General features: G+C 39.1%; 1 protein-coding gene across 1 annotated transcript in view; it reads right to left on the bottom strand.

Annotated features, from left to right (window-relative positions):
* Positions 1–334: 334 nt before the first annotated feature.
* The window catches only part of FBXO34 (F-box protein 34), a 67,421-nt gene continuing 42,181 nt past the window's right edge, over positions 335–25,574 (bottom strand). Inside the window, 3 exon segments of the mRNA XM_032482084.1 lie at positions 335–2,197; positions 2,199–2,924; positions 2,926–3,553. Coding sequence (XP_032337975.1) covers positions 1,400–2,197; positions 2,199–2,924; positions 2,926–3,543 — 2,142 coding nt within the window. The 5' untranslated portion in view covers positions 3,544–3,553 and the 3' untranslated portion in view covers positions 335–1,399.

Raw genomic sequence — 25,574 nt, 5'->3', positions numbered from 1 at the left:
TTCTGGGGTCTGCTACCTTCCAGCCCCACCAAGCGTTACAAGACCACAGGCCTAAATATATCCTCAATGACTTCTGAACAATTATGCCTAGGTAATACCTCATCCAACAGGAAATACAGTGGGAGCTGAGCAGACAACAGATTCAAAATGCGTTAAAGGGTTGCAAAAACATGAGATCATAACGTTAAGCGAAGATGGTCTCTTTTCAGTGGCAGAAAAGAATTCTCTTCTCCCTTCAACAACTCAAAAAAATTTTTTTAATTCTTAGGACTCAATTCACAACATCCTCCTTCAATATTACCTCAAAAAGGAAAACAAATCTGCAAAACTCAGGTCCCATTTTAAGATGCATGTTTTTATTGAAGTTAAAAAAAAATTGTAACCAGACAGGAAGAATAAAATAGGCAAGAATGTTATATTCTGACTATATAATATTCTCTCATTCTTGGTAGATCACTAAAATATAACCAAGGATTGTTCTCTATGCTAATTTTAAGGTTGTCCAGTTAAACCATTATTTGGTATCCTTTCAACAGGTTAACCTCTTAACTATTTAGAGTTTCTTCTCAGAAACATTCATATATTATACAGAAAACATTCATAGTTTATTTGGGAAACATTCATATCTTACGCAGGATATACAAATTTAAGACGAGACAAGAAAACAAAAACCACACAACTGTAGCTGCAACACTATCCTAGCTGCATTGTGGTGATTATGTTGTTCAGTCAGCCGTCCACTATTTACAACTGGATTTTAATAGTGTTATTTACAGAGGGGCCAAAAGCACTCATCTAAAGTAAAGGCGCTCGGGTTTAATGTGCACTTTCATAGCCCTATGAAAACACAACCATTATATACACTGTAAACACCACAGGGCATGAAATCCACCTCCAACCACAAATATCAATCTCACAAATCACGCACACAAGGTCCAAGTTAAGGTGCCCGACTTCCTCTGTAAGCACACTTCTCATCCAAGAGTACTGCTGTTCTTCTCACAGGACACTGTTCACTTATTTCAAACACGATGACAGTGCTCAGAACATTCCTGGAACCCCTTCTGGGGGACTGCCTGCATATTCAGCAATGAACTCTTCTGAACATTCTGGACGGTGGCAAGTCCTCACCCTCTGAGGAAGGATGTGATCTGGGAAATCAGCATAGTTATTCACAGCCCAGTGACTCACACTGCGGGCTACCCCCTGGACCAAACACGCGGCACTGCTGTAAAACGACGAGAGTGATGCTCCCGCACAGCTCGTCAGACACCTGAGCGGCGGCCGTCCAGATGGGGCGAGCGGAGGCTCCTGGAGTGGGGCTCAGACAGGCAGCACCCACTGCAATGGGCGGTGTCTTGCAGCTTTAAAAACCAGCCCATCACCTCACACACGGACTCTAGTACTCCTCTTCGGCTTCAGTCCCTTTTGATTTCTTGTGGATTGCCCGATTGAAGCTGTGGCAAGCCGGGACCCAGTGATTGTCATGAAGCCCCAGCTTACAGCCAGGGAAGCCCTTCTGAGACCGGTGGCAGCACATCCAGTATCCTGGCCCGTAGGGCAACGCCTGGCAATAGGGCTTAGGGTGCCACCGGCACAGGGACACATCCCCTTTCACATACTTCTTCTTGCACTGCTTGCACGGGTCCTCTCTATAGCGTGGATCCCGAACCCAGCGAGAATCTGCTGGCCTGATATTGTAATATTCAATGATAAACTTGAAATAGCAGCAGGTACATTTAAGAGCCACTAAACTCTTAGTGGGAAGTAACCTGAAGATTTTCACCATAATGTGGTGGGGCAGAAACGCCATGTACTGCTGAGGCTCCAAAAGCTGCTGGATTTTAAATCTGGTCTCCAGAAAGTCATGTGACACCTGCTTCTTCCAACTGGACGCCTCGAGCACTGGTAACGTACTTTCCACAGGAGAGGCCGGGGGGACAAATGAATCCGCTGAAAGCCTTTTTTCCCCAGACGCACTGTCACCCTCAGCAGCATCTTCAAGCTGACTGGCCCCAGAAGGCTCTTCTGTTGTGCTTTCGCTCAACTGGGAACAGCCCGACTGGTGCTGACCAGGAGTCAAAAAAAACAACATCCCTGGAAGTGGGTCTTCGCAGGATTTTAAACTAGAAGCCTGCTCTTTCTCTACCTTGGACACAGTGATGCTAATACACAAAGATTCTTTTCTTCTCTGACCAAGGATTTTGGTTAGTAAGTGGCACAAGCTCTTGACTCATACAATCAACAGCATCTGTGGGCAATTCAATGGCTTGGGGAGAGGTGCGAGGAGGAAACAGTGACCCGACAGGTTCCTCTGTCATTTCCACGTCGTATCTATTGCTGCTTTTCCCGGCAGTCTGCTGATCTGGCTGCAATCCTGCACTGTCCGTGTGGAAACTCACATCTGCAGGCAGTGGGGCACAGCCCCGAGGAGCGCCGTCCCAGGCCTGGTCCCCCTGAGGAGAGCAACGGTCAGCTCTCAAGGGGCCACAGTCCACAGACACAGACCCCACAGGATTCGCCTGAGTGTCAGGCACCTCCAAGGCGCCTTTGTTTGCTCTGCTTTCATCAGCCTGAGTGCCACTCACAAGCAGCATGCGGCCTACGCTGCGACGGAAGCTGTTATTCCTCGAGAGGCTCCCGGGCTCCCGCTGGCTCTGTTGCTTCAAGCACTCGGACTCCAGCCTGGCCACCATGTCGAGGACGCGGACCGGCTCGCTCTGTGGTTCACCAACCTCAGGATTCCTCCTTTCCGTGGGTTCTTCACATGCCCCTAGAGCAGAAAAGGGCTCAGAGGCTGGGGGCACACCCCTGGATTGGCCAGAAAACCTCACCACGGCAGCTGAGTTAGTGCAGTTTTTCGCACAACTGGCTAGCAGAGCACTGGCTCTTTGCTCGAGGAAGGCAACCATCTGGATGACTGACTAGAGGCCTCCCGGCATAGACACTGTCCCCGCTGTCACTTACATAATGCACAGAACAGTGCTCAATGCCACACGCAAAAGGCTCAGGCTGGTAGCACCTGCTGTTGACTTCCTTCATCCTTTCCAACTGTATCTTGGCTTTTTTAAGATCCCCTGATTTTTTCCTTCTTTTAGTAGCTCTCCCATCAATATCCCAGGAGCTTTTTATTTTCATAGATCCTATTCTATTGCTACACTGGTGGGCTGCAAAGAATGCGATCTTCTCCTTGGTATTTCCTGGTTTCACAACAGCCCAGATATCAAGTGGCCCTTCCCCTTCTTCGCCCTGGTGGATTGTTGCAGATGGTGCATTCTTCTTGGTTTTAACACTCACGCTGCTCTCTACGGGACTCTTCCCACTCATACTGCACAGAACATTTGGAGATAGGACCCCAAAAGGCTCTCGAGATGATGCTTTACCAAGAGAGGCTGAAGCAAAGACACTTGGTTTCATGCAGCTAGCTTTGAGTTTTTCATCATGTATAGCCTCCTGGTGGCTCATAGGAGTTCTCAGAGTTTCCGTGCTGATTTCCAGAGGTCGCACTTGCTTCTGCAGTTTCCAATATGGCTTTAGGTGCATAACAGAGGTTCTAAGGAAGGAAATACACATTTGATTAAGATACTGATTTCATTTTTTAGAAAAGTTTTTTTTTAAACTTACATTCTCATGATTCTAGGAAATAACAGAAACATTTTCTACCAGTTCCCTAAATCTTTAACAACTCTCATTTCAGCTAGTTTTAATGTATATAGATCAAGCATAACAAAAGCAAAATAACCTCTTTCCATGGAGTACAGGCTAGAAGATAAATAGGTGAATTTCAAACTGACTAGACCAAGTGAATTTTAGAAACTGATTATTAGTTAACATTCTATACATAAAATCTGTCCATTAAATGTGAAGAAATTTGAACTCACTGAAAACATTCCAGTCAGTACAAGGCACAGTATAGAAGAAATGAAAATATAAGAGGAACCCATCCAGAATCCCTAGTAGGTTAACACTATTTCTAAGTCATCACAACTAGCATTTTATTGATCTCAAAACAGTCTATCAAAATTGTTATAGTGCTTTCCAAGTTATTCCCATACTGTTGAATATTTAGATGTTTACAATTCTCATTATCTACTTATGTACTTTGCCCATCTATTAGCCTTCATTTTCTAACCAATCTACTTGTATATGCTCTTAGCTGTCAAATTTTCTGCAAATATCTTTTTTTCTGCAAATATCTTAAATCAAATACAGAAACCACAGTATCACTCATCAGCTAGACATGGTGATTTTTACCTTGGACAAGTCACTTCCTCTCTGGGTCTGAGATGAAATGTTAACAGAGGGGTTGGAATACTATTACCTAATGATTTTGTCAAAATATCTCACTGCTACACAGAACACCCCAGACTGAGGAAAAAGTGTTTTGTAGAGATGCCTGGTCTACAAAATAAACCTACAGACCAAAATAAACATCTACAGTCACAGATTAGTGGGAGTAAGGAAAAGCAAGAGCTTTCACAGGTCTAAGCCCATGGGCTCCACCTACTCTTGGCTCCTGGTGACACAGTCTAAAACACACACACTGGGCAATCCAGCACATTCCCTTTTCATTCGCTCCATAGCATTTACCCAGTGCCTGCACACTGTGGCAGCCTGCATGGTATGCAGTAACTGCTTTCAGGTATCAGTTTTAATCACCAAGAGTGAAAGTAATTATCCGTAACAAATTTACCTTTCATTTCAACTTTTAATTCCTAGAGTCCAGTCTCAGCTAAAAGGAGAAATATGGATACGAATACCTTCTAGCTAGGTAAAGCGAAATCTTACTTTTAAGGCACACCAAGTATCTTTAAGAAGATAACTCTGAAATAGGTCAGACTGATTTGTTTCTGATCTTTGGTGATTTATATCCTTAATCTTTAGAGATCTTCCCCCTTTCTGCACTATAGCATTTTTAATAGCTTTATATTCTACACAATACAGAATCATACATTCTATAATTCAATCTTACAAAAAGAGCCACCCAGATTTCTTCAAGAACAAGATGGAGGTATATGGCTAAAATAAACGAATAAATGAATAAAAGAGACACATCCAGTGCTGTCTGTGTCGATGATTTTCGGGGTTTTTCATATCCCTTCAACCCTTCTCTAAGTGAAATGTAAGAAATGGAGGCTGTTGAAAAATCCAATTAATTCTCACATAATGATCTCATAACAGAATGTCTGTGAATAAATTTAAACTTTAGCAATGTGTGTGCCATTCTGCATTGCACAATATGTTCTCTTCACCTTCCTCCCCAACACATTATTTTAGGTGCTATTATTGATAGACAGGGGCATTAGGAAGAAACTAATGTGATTACAGAAAGCTTTTGTTTGCTTTTATTAACCTGTAAAGTAAGCTCAACTGACACATTACTAATAGACAAGGTTTTAGCAGGATTAAAATAGATGATCCCAAGGAACAGAAGTGAGGAAGGATACAAGAGGGAAGGAAAAAAGCCAGTAAGGTCATTTGATACAACCAGGGTGACTGTGGAGGCAGGCCCTGAAGAAAGCAGAACCTCTAGGCAGACTCGCATAACCCGCTGGTTGAAGCATGCCTGGGATATTACCCTCTCTTCCCTTCCTTTGCTGGGCTTAAAGGCCCTGAGACAGAAAATAGAAAAGTGCCGGCAACACTTAGAGACATTGCAAAAATCTGAGTTTTGGTTGAAATCAGTAGTGGACCAGGAAGACATGACGCAGAGCATCAGGAGCATCTACTACAGAAATCCATAAAATAAAAAACTTCACATCTCTAACAGATTACACTACATGGTGGTACTTTTCCTCACCCTCCTCACCCCCCCCCCAACTGCCCCCTCAGTCCCTCACACAGGCACTGCAGAAGGCTCCAGCCAGGTTTCCATGGTTGCCAATCTCTTCTCACAATTGTATTTTAAAAGTTCACAATAATAAAGTCCTACTTCTTTGCAATTAAATAAAATGCAGGGTTATAGCACCTACCCACACATGAGTGTTCATTAGATGGCTCAAAAATCTCCTTTAAAAAAAAATCAAGATCCCTGGGCCCACTGAATCAGAATTTCTGGGATGGGCCAAGAATCTGTTTGAACCTTAGATTCAATTTGGAAAGGGCTTTTAAAGCTCACGTGTTAGACCTCTCGTAAGTGTCTGTAGGGTTCTGGATATGGGCTGGGGCACTGAGCTCTGGACAGGGGTGAGGAGGAACTGCCCAACAAAAAGCCAAGCACATCGTCCACACTGAAGCATCTACTCTTTAACAGCTGGGTAAAGACAGACCCATTTTCTTATGTGTTATTCTCTTTAAAATACACACCAAAAAAAAAAATAAATAAAAATCAATAACCATTTTATTGCTAAGTTTCCTCTTCAACTCCAACTAACTCCTCAGTTTCTCTGACACTGATTTTCTAGCTCTCTTCTCTTCTTCCCCAGCTCTGAAACACTGCTGTGTTCCTCAGAGTTCTTCCTTTTTCTAGACCATTATTACTCTTGAGCGATATATCTAAGTGATCCATAGCTGGAACGATCCACACACTGATGACTCTGCAGTGGTGTTGTAAAGGAAAAAAAATGTCCCTGCCCTAACAGTAAACAAAGGACGTTGCAGCCACCAAGTCATCAGCCACTACCAGCGGTGAGCCGGAGGAACTCAGGACGGAGACAAGCAGGCTGCCCACTGCCAAGTCCTCAGCCTCTACAGCCACCCCTAGGGGTGCATTCAGAGGGGACTCAGGATGGGGAAGAACAAGATACTGGCCCTAGATAGCTAAAGTGCATATCAAAGGAACGATTTCAATGAGCCCAGACTTTTGCACCTTCCCATACATAGAAAACCGCTAAATTCCTTAACTTGAGATATCTGGTTTTCTTTAATTAACAGCAGTAATCTTTTGATGTTTCAACTACCTAGTCTTTGCTGCAAAGACTCCTATGTCCCAGCTTCTCCCCGACCTCTTCAGAACTGTCTCTTAGAGAGATCTGAGAGTCTACCTCCCTGGCTTGAAGTCCTCAGAAAATCCACCTGAATAAAACGTAACTCTCGACTTTTAGGTTGTGCATTTTTTTTCAGTTGACAGTGTGCTCTCTCAAACTTCACATCCTACAGCCTGCCTGACAGACACATCCACACATCCTATAGCCTAGATGTCAAAAAGGATCCCAAAAAACAACATGACTAGTTAATGACAGCATCAAGTACCTAGTCAATCAAGTCAGAAAGTCGAGTCACTTCGATGCCTCCTCCCTGACCCCCATCATCCAATCACCAAGTCACCAAAATGGCTGGCTTCCTCATCCTGTTCATCCCGAGCACAACCTCTCCAGTTTAAGCAGCCACATCTTATCTCTGCTACACTGTTGTTACCTACAGGAAAGCCTAACCTCTTTATCAATGAGAGGCGAGTTCATGGAGCCCACCTCAGCCAACCTATCAGCTTTACTCCTGCCATACTACCATAATTCATTTGGAAACTTGTTCACAACTAATACCACAGGACTAGGTAGATGAAGGCCAATCATATGACTTAAGATATAAATTATAAGGCAGTCAGAACCATAAAACTAACAAAATAGATTCACATTTCTTTCATACTGCCACCCATTTCTTCCTACCCATTTATTATGCGAACTTTACTAAACACTGGGCTGGATATTACCAGTGCAATTATGAATAAGACATAGTTGCTGCCCTTAAGTAGACAGAAAATTAAAGGATGTATAAGGATAGCTATAAGGATAGTACAGGTGCTGGGAGAGTCCATGAGGGGAGCAGGTGGGCGGGATGGGACAGGAAAGGAAGGCGTGTGTGAAGGGAGGAGAGGGGACCACCAGCACCAAGATTAATCTTGAGGGTATAGAAATAGGTCAGAAAAGCCCTGAAGGAAGATAAACAAAGACTTAAGAGGTTCAAAAGTATACGATTTAATCAAAGTCCCAGCTAAGGTGAACAGACAAGTAAACGGATTAGTAAGGAAGAATAGACAGGATTTTAGCTACTGATTTTTAAAGTTGAGGGAGAGTCGTCAAGAATGGGTCCTCATGGCTGCAGCAACATGAAGAAGTGGTACCTTTTAGTGAGATGGTGACAAAGGAAGCTAAGCAGATGTAGAGCAGAGGAAGAAGACGTAAGGTCAGTTTTAAGAAATGCTGCATGCAAGACAGAGATATCTAGTATGCAGACTGACACAAGGCTGGCCAAGAGAAATAAGAGGAAAGGAACAAGATAGCTGGGACAGAAATTCAATGAGAAAAAAGTTTTCTGGACTGAGATTACAGATGTCTTTTCCCAAATTTTTCACAATGAACATATATTGCATATATTACTATTATAATCAGGAAAACTTATATAAAAGTAAGGAGCAATCATTTTTATACCCTACAACAAGGTCCAGTTAGTGATGGAGACGCCTGGCGACTCTGCTGTGAGAACTGCAGTGTGTGAGTAGGGCAGAGCCAAAAATTCATGGTTTAGGGGTGAATGGAAGTTGAAAAAAGTGAACCTGAGCAAATGAAGTGTGGCTGTAAATGAGGAAGTCTGTACCTGTCTGTCATCTTAAATCCTCCCCAGGAATAAGGTGAGATACAACAGTGAATCAATTAAAATTTGAACAACTTTCCACCAGTAAAGGACAAAATCTTGCTTGCAAATAATTCCAGTATTCTTTTTTTGACACTTAACTTCTGATTTTGGCTTAAAAAAGCTGGAAAAACTCTAAATATACTGTACAATCCCCAAGTGAAACCATGGAAGAGAATTTAACTTTGCTTAGGGGGAGAAAACAGGGCTTGGATAAATCCTTAAATCTAAAGAGTCATACTAACTTTAGTCTACGGAGGAGTGAACCTGTTCAATGAGGACTCAAATGGCAATAGGGGTTAGACTAGGGGAGAGGACGAGTCTTCTAGTGCTAATAGGCATGGTGCTAAAAAGGCAGCCCAACATCAAAGGCAGATGCCTGTTTTCTAACTTGTCACTCTTCAACTATGGCCTGTCCTGTCCAAACAGGTTAGAAGATAAGGTTTGTCCTGTTTTTTTCTGCTGTATTAAAGGTACAGGAATGCTTTTCAAAGAGAAGTATTTTATTGCCAGAACAGGAGCTACTCTTTATTTACAAAAGGTCAGAGGAATAAAAATAGAAAAGTCCCTGAAAGACTCATCAGTTGATACCTCAGAGGGAGGAAAAAAGTATACAGCAAATAAAAATTCACTGTTTCTTTAAAAATGTAAAGCTTCCGAAGCACATCTTATGACCGCCTTCTTCACTGGACCATTACAGAAATTTCAGCAAAGTACTGCACATAAATATAATGAAATACTTGTTTTTTGCAAGTGAGGTGGCAGAGCTAAAATGACTTTTGAAGCCCCACAGGTAGACAGTGATAGAATTAAGAGCAGAATTAAATAAGCTCTCCTGGATCTATATTTTCCTTACTTCAAAAAAAGGGGAGGAAAGCATGTAAAAATTCTAGGTTCAATTATGACACAAATAAAATTAAATAATTCTGACAGCATCTATTCAAAGAGCTTTTATCTTTCAAATTGGGTCAGTTTTTCTTCAGTGCTACATAAAACTTCTACACAGAACTGTGGTGAATTAAAGCAGACATAACATACCATGTAAGAAGTCGCACTAATCTAAAAGTATGTAGAAACTGTTTCTATGGCTATTAAAGTAAGAGAAAAAAAAAAAAACACTAAGACCAGGAGGCTGTGAATATAGGCAGAGGCATAAGAAATGAATCTTATAAGCCTCTAAGCACTGACAGACTACATCCAACTCCAAAGTGCCTTAACAATAGAACAGAACAAACCAAGCCAGAAAAGATGGTATTTTTCAAACAGCTCCAAAATATTGGGGACTAGCTTTTTTCTGGAGGGAGTTCACTCCTTTTTTAGAGGAATATCCAAAACCATTTCATGGGAACTTTGAACTTTGCCTCAGGAGGGTTGGACAGTTAGTGATGCACAATTTAATGGAAAAATCCTTTACTGTCCATTAACGGATACTGAATACAGAGAATAGCCTTTGGAAACACATATGCATGGTTTTCAAGAACTCACTGCTCACAGCTTTCATCAACCTTAGAATCCACAACAGTATTTAAATATTGGACATACCTGCTTTATAGTTATCTATAATACAGGTTTGTGACAGCTTGAGGGGACAACAAAGTACCTAAGACATCCTGAAAAGGAGTATTACAAGTCAGGAAGGGCAGCTGCTAGTTCGCTCTTCTACTAAGATCGCAACAGAAGCAACACCTCACACAATTTAACAGTACTGCAAAATGCTGCATTAGTGATATTATTCAAGTTTACATGGGACTCCTCCCCACTTTTCTTAGGGTAGGGAGGAAAGAACATTTGCTCAAACTGTTATAAATTATTAAATAACAGTTGGGAACATAGACAAATTGAAGTATTAGGTTTTGTTAAATTTTAAATAAAGTACACTGAGTGTTACCAAGAAAATTTTGCTTCCTCTGTGTGTGTGTGTGTGTGTGTGTGTGTGTGTGTGTGTGTGTGTGTAAGATTTTCTGCTGGAAAAAAACAAATGCACAGTTGAACTTCCAAAGATTACTGCTAATCCCAAAGAAAAGACATCTCAAGTTAATGATTTCAGTGCTTTTCTGTGTATGGGAAGATGTAAGAATCTGTGTTCACTGACTATCCAGGGCCATGCATCCAAAGCACAGAATGCTTCCTGTTATTCTCTAACCTTAATTCCCCTCAGGGTGCACTGCAGTGGCTAGCGGCTTGATCTTGTAGAAGGGGAATGGCAGCAGCATTCTTAGTTTACACTTATTTTTCCTATTCTAGTATTTCTTACAGAAAACAAAGGAAAAGAAAATCTACTCTTTCAAAGACAACTGTTATTTCCTTGAGTTGATGCTTTTTTTTTTAAATTTTGAAACCATTCTTCCATATATGCTTTTATATAAATGGATATATATACATATATTTAACATTTTTGCACATGCAGTACAGTACCTTCAAAGAACTAATCAGAGCTTTAACATATGCCCTATTCCACCAAAATGTAACTCGGACATTAAGATGTCATACCCTTTAGGGAATAAATGTTAAAGATTTTGAGGCCAGCCATCAACACAGTTCAAAAATCCACTAGGTGCCAGATAACATCTGATATGAAAAATAAGAGAACAGCTACTAATTCTAGGATGTAAACGCAACCCCACACCGTGCTGTCTGCCAATGTACTCACACCACCGGGTTGGGCCTCGATCTTAGCCAAGCACCTAACACAGCCCACTGGGCACAAGCTGGCCCATTCACACCATTAGAGACAACTAAATTTTAAAATGGCTTGTCCCTCAGGAAGGAAAAAAAAGGTAAAAAAGTAAAAATTCAAGGTAACAAATATTAAAGCACCAAACAAAATAGTTTATTTGCATTATCAATGCAGACAAATGAGCTGGCAAGTTAAGATTTTTGTCAGCAATCCTGGGCAGGAGTGGAAGAGGTGGGAGATTACTTCAGAAATAGAACCACGGTGTTTATCAAAGAAATAAATCCTAAATTACAGTCTTGACTGTGCCCAGCTGCTTAGTAACTACTCTCCATTCTACTACATTCCTCTGGAATCTGTTGAACCAAGACTAAAGTAGCAGTCTGCACTCAGTGGTTAAGGTTCCCTTTGTTAAGAATTACCACTCGTAAAGAAATGAAGTTTATGTTCAACAGAAATCTGAAAAAGTTGTTGCTTTGGAGTTGTTTTTAGAGCTTAGCAAAGCCAGTCTAAATATTGAAGTTAAAAATGAGTATTTCCCAGGAGTAAATGTGAGAAATCTACACTACAGAAAACCAAACATTAGGCACTAAGGAGCTCAAACTGTCATGTAATTGGACAAAAATCACATACTGGGTTTTATTTACTTGTATAAGACTTCTCATATAAAACTAATCCTTGAGTACACAGTAGGTCTGTCTTCATCTTTAACTCTGTAGCCAATCCCACTCTGTAGAATGTAACTAAACCTGGAACTTCTAAAGCCAAATAGGAAGAAAGGTAATGGTTTACAACAAGGTATACAGAACAATTTCAGGGTAAACTCTGGGCATTGTTTTTATGCCTAAGGAAAGAAACCAGTGTAGAACTAGAGATAAAAGATACAAACAAGTGAAACTAGAACAATCTGTTCTCACTCTGGGATAATAATAGCTCTAACAGCTCTAAAATGTTTACTGTGTGCCAGGCATTGTTCTAAGCTCATAATCACCACCTAAAAAACATAAGAATTGTATACTCTTATTATCACCAATTGTTGATAAAGAAACAAAAGCAGAGGAAAGTTAAGGAACTTGCCAAGAACACACAACTAGAACATCAAGGAGCCTGAACATGCACACAGGCTCCAAAGGCTAGCTCCTACCTACCACATTGTGCGGTGAGGAAGGGAGCAGACGAGTACCACCTGGATGGCATGGGAACTTCTTAGCAAGCTTATTCTAAATGTCATGCATGAAGACTGACAAGTTTAACTGTGAAAGGAAGCAGAATTTGAGCTATGGGTTCAATTTTGGATATCTTGAGTTTGATACTTACCTTACTTAAAATTAATCTATTCATTTATAAAATATTTAACTTCTCTTGAAGTCAGGTGTTGTGCTAGACCATAGGGCTTCAGCCTAAACAAAACTGATGGAATTCCTGCCCTCATGGCAAATGTGAGGCACAAAAATTGATTCCTTGGCCTTTCATTCATTTCCAAATCTAAGTTTCCAATGTACTGAACAAGTTAGCAACAGAAGCAGGCATCATTAGAAATATTTAAATTTTATTTTTGGCAAAGAGATACTTCAAAAATTGAATATAAGTATAGCAGCCTGGAACAGAGGCTTAAGGAAAGATGACATTACTCGCGAATAAGGCTGGGCTGGAATGACTATACAGCACACACAGAATACACACAGATACTGTTCTGGTATTGATTTAAAATAGACTTATTTACAAAAATTAGTTCCATAAAATGAAAACTGCTAGAGAACAAAAGAGACATATAAATATAACCACAGACAAATGGGAAACTGTGAAACAATAAAACAAATCAATAAAAAATAAGACCAATAATAGGAATTAATATGTTCTATCTAGATTTTGTAGGTTCTACCATCTCTTTCAGAAACTAGCTGATGTGAAGCTATATACGACACTTCAGTTCCCCAAAAAACCACTGAAGCAAAGAGAAATAGTGGCCTTGCTATACTTTATGCTGTCACTCACTAGGGCTACCATACAAAATACCACAGACTGGGCGGCTTAAACAACAGAACAGTTACTCCTCACAGTCCTGGAGGCGAGGAGTCCAAGATCATGGCTTGCAAATGGCCACTTTCTCCCTATGTCCTCACATGGATGTTTCACTGTGTACACATGCCCTTGGTGTCTCTTTTGTGTTCCAATTTCCTCGTCTTCTAAGGGCACCAGTTAGATTAGGGCCTCCCTATCTACCTCATTTTATCTTAAGTATCTCTTTAAAAGCCCCCTCTCCAAATTTTGTCACATTAAGAGGTACTGAGGGAGGTACTGGGGGGTGAGGTGAGGGTTAGATTTCAAAATATGAAGGTGGGAGAGGGGCACAATTCAGCCCATAACAACGGGGCTAATGTAAGAACTCACAGGTTAAAGTTCGATGTTTCAAGAAGACATAAAAGAAAAACAACAAGAAAAAAATGACAAGAATTTTCTAACTTTTTACAAATTATCTCTGGAGGGGGAAAGTGTTAGTATTCTTATTAATTAAAATCTCATTTATACAGAATACAGTGGTTATTAATCTTTTTGCAGTCTTAGTCCTTTGAAATTCTGATGAAAGCAAATTGGCCCCTCCTGAGTAAAGGGCACTTATCTACAGTTTGGCATTACTGCTTTGGAGATTTACAAACCACACATCCCTGAAGCTCCTCAGGGCCCACGGGACTATACTAAGCAGACACAATTTAGACTTTACCGCTCCTCATTCCAAATCAAGCCTAGGAATGATTTTTAGAAAATTTAAGTGCATAAGCTTATTAAAAGAAATAATAACTTACATAAGCAGGTAAGCCTTTAAAATAGCAATTAATAATACTATACAAGCAGGGAAGTATACACTAATTAGAAGCATATTTACCCCTAATAATTATTTCGAGTTGGGAAATAACCACCAGGAAGCACTCCAAGACAAATTTCCTAACTAGATGAACTGTGAGGATACGAAGTCTCTAAAGTAATCAGCTACCCAAATTGCATACTGCACATCTCAACACAAATCATGTACTACATTTCAATCATCGCAACAAAGTCAAAGAGAGAATATTCAAAATAAAATATACTTAAAGCCATTAAATGCCTTAAATAAAATGATTATTTCCTGACAGTTTTGATTCAAAATAAATAGAAAGAATGATAGAAATAGATATCACTATTTTCCAAATTTTACTGAATTAATGGATCTAAGTAAGCACTGATCATCAGTAGCTGCTAACATCACAAACTGAAACACAACTAGACGTTACATGCTCTTGATGGGGGAAAAAAAACTTATAAAAAATTGATTCTAATCTGGTCAATGCTTTAGAGCCAGCTATCAACCTACATAAAATACAGGAGATTGAGAAATGTGCTAAAAATCTGAAGAATAATAAATATCAAAACCTAGATTGTGGGGAAACTGAAGAACAGAGTAAGTGATTTCTTCAAGCAAATTCCAAGATGGGATAAGGGGAGGGGGTAAAAGGGTGGAGAAAGGAGAGAGAGAGGGAGAGGGAGGGGGGAGAGAGAGGGAGGGAGGGAGAGAGAGAGGTAAATTAAGATACTTAACAAACTAATCAATCTAATATGTAGATCTTGAGTCAGACATACCATAAAAATTAAAATATGTGTATGTATGTATGTATGTATTTTTAAGTTGTCATCTCTTGGATATAGATCCTATAATACTTTTAGCTGATATGATAACAATGTCCAAGATTTCCTTCAAAACATTTTGGGGGAGACGTGGTTCCTAGAATATATCAAGCAAGACTGGCCACTGAGATGATAAACTTTTGAAGCTGGGAAATGGCAAAGTGGGGATTTATCATTTTATTACTTCTTCATTTTTCTACATAACTAAATTTTCCCATAATTACTGGTTTTTAAAAAGGAGAAATAAAAATTGGACTGCATTTGGAAACAATGGATGAATGAACCCAGAAATGTTCATTATGCACACACAGTTGGAACTGCATACCATTTGGAGTGAGAAAACTGAGGAATTCACAGGTTCTCTGGGCAGGGCAGCTCTGCAGGGCTCATTTTAAGTCCCTCCCCACTAAGCCCCAGGCTGTCTGATGCATCACTCCTTCCTGGTTCAGTCAAGGGGCACCAACCAACGTTCTTGCCCTACTCCACACCCTCTACTGAAAACTGAACAGGAAATAAACCCAGAAAGCAACAAAAAAGATAAGAAAAGGGAGACAAACACACAATCAAATTAAAAAGATCTGGAAGACAATGGTAGTCAAGACCAATCAATCCATTTTTTTAATTAAACAGATCCGGCTTTCAATTTCTCATTCTGTAACCTAAATGAATGGCTTAATACCTGAGTTTGCCCTGTGTAAGGGCACTTAACTTTCACAACTTTAAAGATAAATAAAAATATTTAAATAAACACACAGGAAATTTTGCTATTTAAAGATACCTTCTTATAAATCCTTTTATAACAATAGTCACCCCCTCACACTCACCCACTGGGAAGGTGGAAATGACAGAATTAACATTAAAATATTAATATTATTAATAATAATGTAGCCATTGATATTCATTGAGCACTTAATCTGTACACTATTCTAAAGAGCTTGATTACATATGTATATGTATTATTTAATTTCACCTTTAGGACAACTCTATGAGATACACAGAATTATTATTATTATTATTATTGTTGTTGTTGTTATTATTAATTCCCATTTCACAAATGTGAAGCTGAGCAATTAAAGTGTAATAAATACTACTAAGTGCTAGGTCATTTTTTGAAAATGCTTCATAGTATTTTAAATGAGGCCAGTGTGTGGGTACACACACACACATTTACATAACAATTAACAGAAGAGTCAAATGATTTGTCCAGAATTCACTAAAGCAGCTGTACAGCAGTTTCTAATTACAAGCACAGTATATTTATTTTTTTAACACTTCCCACTTCCCCCCACCCTACCACCTGTATTTTTTTAATGACATCTTTATTGAGTCATAACTCACATGCCATACAACTCACCCATTTAAAGAGCACAATTCAATGGCTTTTAGTACCTTCAGAGTTGTGCAACCATTACTACAATTTTAGAACACTTTTATAATCCCAGAAAGAAACCCTGTGCCCATTAGCAGTCACTCCTGATTTGTCCCCAACTTCTCTAGCCCTAGGCAACCACATATATACTTTCTGTCTCTTGGATGTGCCTATTCTGGATATAGTATATGAGAAGGAAGGGGAAAAGTAGCATATACATGCCTATCATTCAACCCTCAAATTCCAGTGGTTCTCCATTCTTTTAAAGGAAAAATAAAAGTCATGGACCAAAGTCACTTTAAGTTCATTTTAACAGAAATGTTTCTCTTTGCCCAGGAAATGGTCAAAGACCCAAAGACAACAGGACATACAAAGATCCAAGCTGAACAAAAAGCCAAAGGAAAGCATTACATACCATCAGCTCCTTAAGGGCAGACCCCTGTCTGATATTTTACAAATCCCCCATAGGATCAAGCAAGAATACTTTACACACCAGAGGAGCTCCATGAAAAGCAAATGCCAGGAACTATTCTACAACAGCATCCTAATCTCCCACATCTTCATCAATCTGGGTACCCTCTCAGTTGTCTAAAGTTGATAAAGGTTCTCAAAATCTTTTTTGGACCCTGGATCCTTTTCAGAATCTTAGAAAAGGTGTGAGTTCTCTGCCCCAGAAAAAAACCAGGTTACATACATAAACAACTTGGCACAGAATTTTGGGGAAATCTCAGGGCATCTGATTAATAGCTCTTGCTTTAGTACCTTCTACTTTGCCCTTTACATCACAGTGGCCATTTGACTTTTCTTCCCTACCTATCAACATCTTTATTACTCTTTACCCACAGGAGCTACTAAAACCAATCCCTCAACTGGTCCCCTCCCTGCCCAAGTCTCATCTACAGCCCCATCCCCACTCATCAATGGTACTATAAGCCTAGTTTGAGTGCCTCCCTTGGGATACTTACCATGGTCTATCTTGTCTTCATCTCCCTACTGTAAGCTCCTGAAAGGTATGAGTAATCTTACTCCTTTCTGTATCTCTCATAGAGCATGCAGCAAAGTGCCTAGCCCATGGCAAACGTTCATTAAGCATGAATCAATGTCAAACCTAAGGACTTAAAAGAAACCAATCAGCAAGAATCTCTTAAATAACACTAGTGTCTGGCTAACAATGCTTAAGCAGCCCAGGAAGTTGATGCAATTAAGCAACTCCACCCATCATTTCCTGATCTAGCACCCTGCTCTCTCAGAGATGAGGTGCATGAGGTGGAGACACAGAGGATCCCCAGGCCATAGTAACTTTTAATCTTGGTTACTTTTCTCTAAAGCAAAAAGTAGTTAAGCTTGAGCAGCAGCTTTTCCCCCACACTAAGTAACTCTAGTTACCTAAAACATTCCTGTGCAGTATCAGATTTTAAAGAAAATCCTACTCACTAGCCATGCACAAACACACACTTCCACAATAAAGCTATTTAACTTAATAATAACACTTTAGCTAAAAGAAAACAACTTTTATGTTACTAGTAATCTCCAGGACAGAATAATCTAGACATGCAGGTATTCAGGTATTCAGTTAGGCAACCTCGCTCTCATTTTCAAGCCCCAAACCACATCCTTTAAATACTAAAATACACAGACACTAAGTCCCAACAAGAAACACTATAAAGTCTCCCCATGATTCTTTACCATATTAAACTTAGCTGTCTAGGGTCATGTTTACATATTTTTAAAAAGCCAAACCAACATCAGCACTAACAAAATTTCTGATAAAGACTCCTATACACCCAAACTAGAAAGGAAGAGGATACCCAGAAATTTTGTAAAACTTCATCTTTAAGGGATATAAAAACAAACTATTGTCCTATTATCATGCTTTGATTATTTCTGTATAAGTTATTTACATGTATAGGCTTTATTAATTACTTCAATAGAAAACCCTAACTTCCCTGGTTCTAAATTAATTCTGAATACGCATAGTTCACACCCAGAACCCAGTACTTCAATTAACAAACCAAACCACAAAGGAAAAACTGATACCCAAGATCAGATTTCAGGGCTGGGTTAATAGATGCCGAACTATACATACCAAACAGCAAAGCCAAACATGGTAGGGAGTTAGAAATGACGCAAAACTCCCTCATCCAAAATTTCTAGTAATAAGCCTATGCCTCTCTGTCCTACTGCCCAATCTTATAGAAAAAGACTATCAGTACAAATAAGTAATAGTAACATAATTCATAAACTGCTGGGTCCAACTCCTCCTTTCCATCCTCAAAGAAGGATCGCACTTCCTAGGCAAAGTAGCCCTGGAGCTAACAAACCATAGCCCACTGGAAAAAGAAAACATCTTCCCTAAACTAAGGGTACCTGAGCTGTAAGGAATGTTCTGTATCTACAAAGCACTTTCACAACATCTCACTGGCCCCCTTTCTGTTCCTCAGCTCATTTGCATCTTGGGGCCTTTGAACCAGCTGCTTCTTCTCTTTCTTCTCAATCTCTGCATACATATCCCCTTGTGGTCCTCAAGCCACCACAAACTTAATATTCCTCAACAGTTTGTAGCCTACAGTATGCAACCACTGTGCCAAGAAGGAGATAAAAGCTCAGATACTGAAACTTGCTCAAGACCACAGTAGTGTTGCAGACATTACTTCAGAGGTCAACATTTTCTGATACACTAAAAATGTAAATGTAAATTTTAAACCACATTTTAAGTTATAAAATATTTAAATAGGTAAAGAGGTACACCAAGTTCTCCTTATGAAAACATTCTGTGATATGTCTTAACTTCAGGAACTGACACTCAGTCCCGTTTTATATTAAACATTTCCCTTCCAGCTTTAGACAGCAAAGTAAAAGACAACCCAACAAAGACCTCTGAACCCAAAAAAATCTTCTACAGTGATTAGCAAAGAACTAAAAATTACCGAGAGGCAAACCAGAAGCTAACCTGGATTAGCTGGGATCTTCTGGAGAGGTACAGAGCTAGACCTAAGTTCACACATAAATAGACCCTTTAAATCAATCCATTCAGTCTTGCACATAACAGCACCCTCAAGGAGAGTAACATTCACTATAGTTCTTATTTCTACTGTGAGTGGAATCTATAGGTCAAAAAAATATTAAACACCAAAGGATAACCACATAGGATATTCTCCAGGCCCTGAATTCACTTGGAAAATAATGGCTTAATACCTACAGATATGCTCCAATGTGCTTGAAACCCAAACTTAATTTGGGCAAAATGAAAGCCAATGTGTGAACAAAGGTTTCAGCACCAGTTCAAATGGAGAAAAAGTAGAGAGCGTGAGTTATCACAGCATCTTTAAAACATGACAAACACAAAATAGTCTGCAGACTGCATGCCAGCACAGTTTATATTGCATGCATCAATTTAGTTTTTCAAACTTTATTCAAACATCAAAATCATTGAAGTACTGTTCATATTACGTATTTATTTTCTCTTTATAGTTGCATAAGATCTAAAAGCGTACAAGATTTACTGGTTTTGTTCATATGTATTTAACTACATTATAATGTAATGTAAAAAAAAAATTTATGTCTATTCATATTGAAGGGCCTCAATAAATTTCTTCCTTTGGATAGGATTCATAATGTTCCTCAAATTTACAAAATACTGCTCCAAGACTAGAAGTTACTCAGTGAAAGAGAGGATGAGACACAAGAAAAACTATTAAGATATTATAATGTAAGTGTATATCACTTGTATTAGAGATTTGATTAAAACTACCAAAAAAGGCAGGCCCACCCTCATGCAGATCTGCAACACTAGTGCTGCACTCAAGCTGCGACTGTCTTGTGGGGCCTAAAGAGATTGGACCCCTTAACTGGGAATTTTCACCCATCCTAAACCTTGCTCAAGTTTCTTCCATTTTACATCACAGGTTTAAAACAATTTCTAGTCTCTAATTTGAACATTGAAGCAATCATTTTTCTTTCTATTCAAATCTCATAGTTTGGGAACTAAGTTACTGAACAGATCTTTCATTAACTCACTATTACTGAGCATCTACAATATACCAGGAACTCTCCCAGGGATTGGGGATACAGCAGCAAGCAAATGCAAAAATCCTCATTCTCATTAAACCTATGTTCTAGTTGGGAGACAGACTAATAAAGCAGATGGTACATCAGAGGTATCTATGGAAGGAAAAGGAAGCAAGGAGTGTATGTGTCATATACACAAAGGATATATTTAGGCATAAGATTTCAGAAAGTTATATTACAGTCACTGTATCATGAAGCAACAAATTTAATAAATAAAAGCCCATTAGAAAGAATATGAGTGCCCACTTACATAACAAATCCAGAAATGAGATGAGAACATCAGAACAACACACGGAAACAAAACGGCACAAACAGATCTTTTTGGAAATGAATCTGATCCTGGGGTGCGTTCAAACCATTACTTAAATACTCCAGATCTGAAACTAACTTTAGAAGAATATTTATGGACACACACACACAACTTAAAAGAGAGGCTGAGATAATACAAGAAAAGGTAGAATATTCTGTAGGTCACTCACTGTTAGTATAAGCAAATAATATTTCCTAAGTTTTCAATATTAAAACTAATTTGGATGGAAGGAAGAAAGTGACATCATGGCTATCTGATGCCACTCAGCTCTAAACTTCTTACATTATTACAGAAAACACAAATCAAAACTACAGATAAGTGTATTTCACACGCTTTTATATGGGAAGATGGGGAAGGTGAGGGAGGATCATAAGTAGTTAAAGAAACAAAAGACAGGCAAATCAAACAGGAAAAAATGATCTTTAAACTTAACATGAAAACAAAGCCATAAGGTAAAGAAAAACAGCACTGAAATTAACATTTTTCCTAGCATGGAACTAGGAATAGAAGAAATGAGAAGGCTCAAGAGGACTAAGAGAAAATCTCCTTAAAAATTTGAATACTACTCAGCTATGAAAAATAATAAAATAATGTCATTTGCAGCAACATGGATGGACCTGGAGAATGTCATTCTAAGTGAAGTAAGCCAGAAAGAGAAAGAAAAATACCATATTATATCATTTATATGTGGACTCAAAAAAAAAAAAAAATGAACTTATATACAAAACAGAAATAGACTCACAGACACAGAAAATAAACCTATGGTTACCAGGGGAGGGGAAGCAGATGGGAAGAAATAGATTGGGAGTTCAAGATTTGGAGATACTAATATATATATAAAATAGATAAACAATAAGTTTATACTGTATAGTACAGGGAACTATATTCAGTATCTTGTAGTAACTTATGGTGAAAAAGAATATGAAAAGGAATATATGTATGTTCATATATGACTGAAGCATTATGCTATACACCAGAAATTGACACAACATTGTACACTGACTATACTTCAATTAAAAAATATATATATATATACATACACATTAAAAAACAGGCATATTTTATCAGGCATATTTTATTTTTGGTCTTAAAAAAGGACTTTAATACCAAAATGCCTCTTTAAGAAAAGTTATACAGGTATTTTAATTTTATCCTGCAATCACATTTCTAACCACATCCCACAAATCCCAGAAACAAAGAAAATTCAGTGACTCTTCGAAACAATACTCAATACAAAATTAGAAATAGAATGATTCAGAAGTATCAAGACACATAAAACTTGGTTAAACATCATGGAATCCTTTTATTTCATACTCAAAAAACATGTGATATTTATTTGGTTTACTGAATAGGACACCTCCTTCCTGTTAGAATTATAAACCCTGAGTATCATAAAGGAATCACGCACGAGATGACCACCTAGTCATGACTTCACATACTGATGCAGGACCAGAAATCCACTTTTATCATTGCATTCTGAGTTGACAAGGCTTCCAAGGCTAGTTCATATACTATAAATTTGTGTCATTTCTTAAGTCATAATGGGGATCAAAATTCCAACTTCAGAAACTGGAATACCTGAGTCCTCCACTCACACTGTCCCCTCTTCGTGATACCAAAAGTATTAAACCAGAAGGTTTGGGTTACACATGAAAAAAAGCAAAGAAAAGAAAAATCGAAGGTAGAATTCAACCAAGTTATAGTCAGTTTTTGACCCAACAACTTTCTTCACTGATATAATTAAATGAATTTTAACTTCCCAGGTGTTCATACTCTTCTGAGTTTCAACTAATTCCATTGACTGTTCTAAATCTATCTAACTGCTCATTTACTAGATTATATTCCTTCTAAAGATGTCTGAGTGCATCCAAAACTACCCAACTCTCCCTAATTTTCTGAGTCATCTTATCTCAGAATTGAATAGTATATTAGTCTTTGTATTTTTTTTTATTTGGGAGGGGGTGGTAATTAGGTTTATTAATTTATTTAATGGAGGTACTGGGGATTGAACCCAGCACCTCATGCATGCTAGGCATGCACCCTTCCACCCAGCTATACCCTCCCCATCGAGTATACTCACTTTAAAGAGCCTACTTCACCATTCTTTCTTGCAACAAATGTTATTTCATGAAATTAATTTTAAACATTTTTAAGGTTTTTTTAAAGAATGGGATAATATATTACAGAAAGAATTCAAAGTATGCAAGAATCTTAGAAATAAACTGCTTTTTAAAGACATTCTGCACAAATTTTCCTCAGCCCTTTCCTGGCCCTCCAAGTAGTGGTTCTCTATCTTTCAGGGCAGATTCTCAACCACACCCTCCAGAAACTTCTAACTTAGCACAGTCAGTTCTGCTATGTGGGGCTGACTGATAAAACACCAAGTGCACATACAAAACTGCACACAACTGATCCCAGCAGTACAGGACACACAGGTACACATCTCAACTTAAAAACTTTTTTAAAACGCATGTCAAACACATGCACCGTCTGTACTGTTTTCCTAGAAATCTGAAAATATCCTGTAGCAACCCAGGTTTGCTGTGATGCCTCAGGAATCCTCAGTTTGGGAACTGGTACCCTAAGTGCCTCACCCCCACTCTAATGGTTCTAAATACAACCTACATGTCGTGCAAAGTGGCCAGCCAAAACCTCTCTCCAGGACTCCAGATCCGTAAGCTGACTATTCAAAATCTCCACTTGGATATGTAACAAGCATCTCAAACTCAACATATCCAAAATAAAATCCTGATTCCCTGTGCACAATCCACTGTAACTGGGCCGGACCCCATGGAGCCTTCCAAGGGCAGACCCCTCCCCCATATCCTCTTTTGGCTCCTCTCTGAAATATCCATATAATAATATTTGGTGCGTATTCCTGAGTTGTTTTACAGTTTTACCTACTGGAGCCTAAGGACTGATCATGTTAACCCTTGTGGTACCACCCTGTTACCTAAGCATCAACCAATCAGAGCATTGTGCACCAGCTGATCATTCAGCCTGCAACTCCCATTCCTCATCACCTGGCCTTTAAAAATGCTTTGCTGAAACCCTTTGAGGAGGTCGGGATTTTAGAGCACGAACCACCCCTTCTCCTTGTATTGGCACCTTCACTTATAATAAAGGCTACACTTTCCTTCACCAAAACCTGATGTCAGTAGATTGGTTTTACTGCACACAGACAAGTAGACCCAAGTTTAGTTCAGTAACGTCCCCTCTACCCTCCCAAAATCTTCCCCATTTTAGTAAAGAGCAATCCTGTTTTTATAACTGCTAAAAGCCAAAAACCTGAGTCATCCTTGACCCCCTTTTCCCTCTTACAACCATATCAGCAAATCTCATTGCCACTACCATCAAAATATAATCAAAATCCAACTACCATTCACCACCTCCAGTGCTACTACCCTGTGTTCTAAGCCACCAGTGTTTCTTGCCTGCGTTAGTCTCCCTGTGGTCTCTTCCATTTCTACTCTTGCTCCCCATACTCTCAAACTCAGCAGCCAGAGTGATCTTATAAGGAAAAGGGACATTTGACCATATCGTTTTCTATGCCATACCCATCAATGGTTTCACGTAAGATGCCCCCCACTATTTCTCCTTTCCTACTTGTCTGTCTCCCATTTGCTTATTCTGCTCCAACGAGACTGGCCTTCTTGCTCTTCACCAAAAATGTAAAGCACATTCTCACCTCAGAGCATTTAGACTTGTGCTGTTGTTCCCTCTGCTTCTTCCCCCAGATATTTATCTGTGTCATTCTGACTTCTTCCATGTCTCTGCTCTCCTTGACCACCCACATAAAGGAGTACTACTCCCTGCATTCCCTATTCCCTTTATTCCTTCTCTGTATTATTTGCAGCACTTCCTCTTTCCCTCGTGACATGTGTCCATGTTGATGCATCTTCCTCTGTCTGCCTGAACAGCTCTAGGAGAAGATGTAGTTTTGTTCACTGCTGTATCTACCAAGCCCCAAACAGTATGTTACAGACACCCAATACTGTTGAATAAAAATTATACCAATTGATTTAGGAGGTCTTTGATATTTTAATTAATATCAGAATACACATAGAGCTTGTATCATTGGGAGTTTTTCTATCCTGCATCTCAAACTCTCCTGTTTTCCTGATAATAATTAAATTTATGGGGTTTTTAGTCATCAATATCCATACAGAAAATTATTTGGCTATTCCAACATGAATTATACTTTGATTTTCCTAAACTCTTTAATTCTATTCACAAACTCAATGATTAGAAAAAAAATCAGGGTAGATGTTTCAGGTGGCAAATCTCAAATCATGATCTATTTTTTTTTCTCCCCACAGACCCTCTCCCCAAATTTTAGTTTTAAACACAACTGTCAAGGAAAATCTCTAAGATTTAGGCCCCAAACAATGTTGTCCCTTAGCAAGAACCAAGACAAGACACTCCAAAATAAATCTAACTGCAACATATTTAAACAAAGATGTACCTGTGGCCTTCACCTAACACAATTTGGCCCAAATCTAACAATCACTTTTCTTACCTTTGCCTCATTTGATTCTCTGGTCCCCCAGACCTTCTCTACAAAAGTTATCTTCAATGTGGACTGGTCATGAGGTGGTCATGTTAATGAGCCTTAACAGGAAGCTACTTGATTATCCTCAGGCAGAAAGTAAGCCCGTCTGGACCACAACTCAGGGGATTTTACTTCCTCTACAAACTATCTCAGTTGTATTTTGCATACGCTGAGAATGTTTAGACACACATTTAGTTGGCCTGCTGTCTAATCTACAAAAAGATATTTGGATTGTCTTAAGTCCTTCTGAAAAGTAATGGACCAGCCTCCTGTCCCATCTTCAAGAATGAGTTGGCTCCTTGTTACTATGGTGATGAGGGCCTAGGAACAGAGATAATTTGCGCACTTCACTGAAAATTCAAAGCATTCAGTA

Source organism: Camelus ferus, chromosome 6 (assembly GCF_009834535.1).
Source record: "Camelus ferus isolate YT-003-E chromosome 6, BCGSAC_Cfer_1.0, whole genome shotgun sequence".
NCBI classification, from domain to species: Eukaryota; Metazoa; Chordata; class Mammalia; order Artiodactyla; family Camelidae; genus Camelus; species Camelus ferus.
The sequence above is the reverse complement of the archived record's forward strand: the minus strand, read 5'-3'. Positions and strand labels throughout refer to the sequence as shown.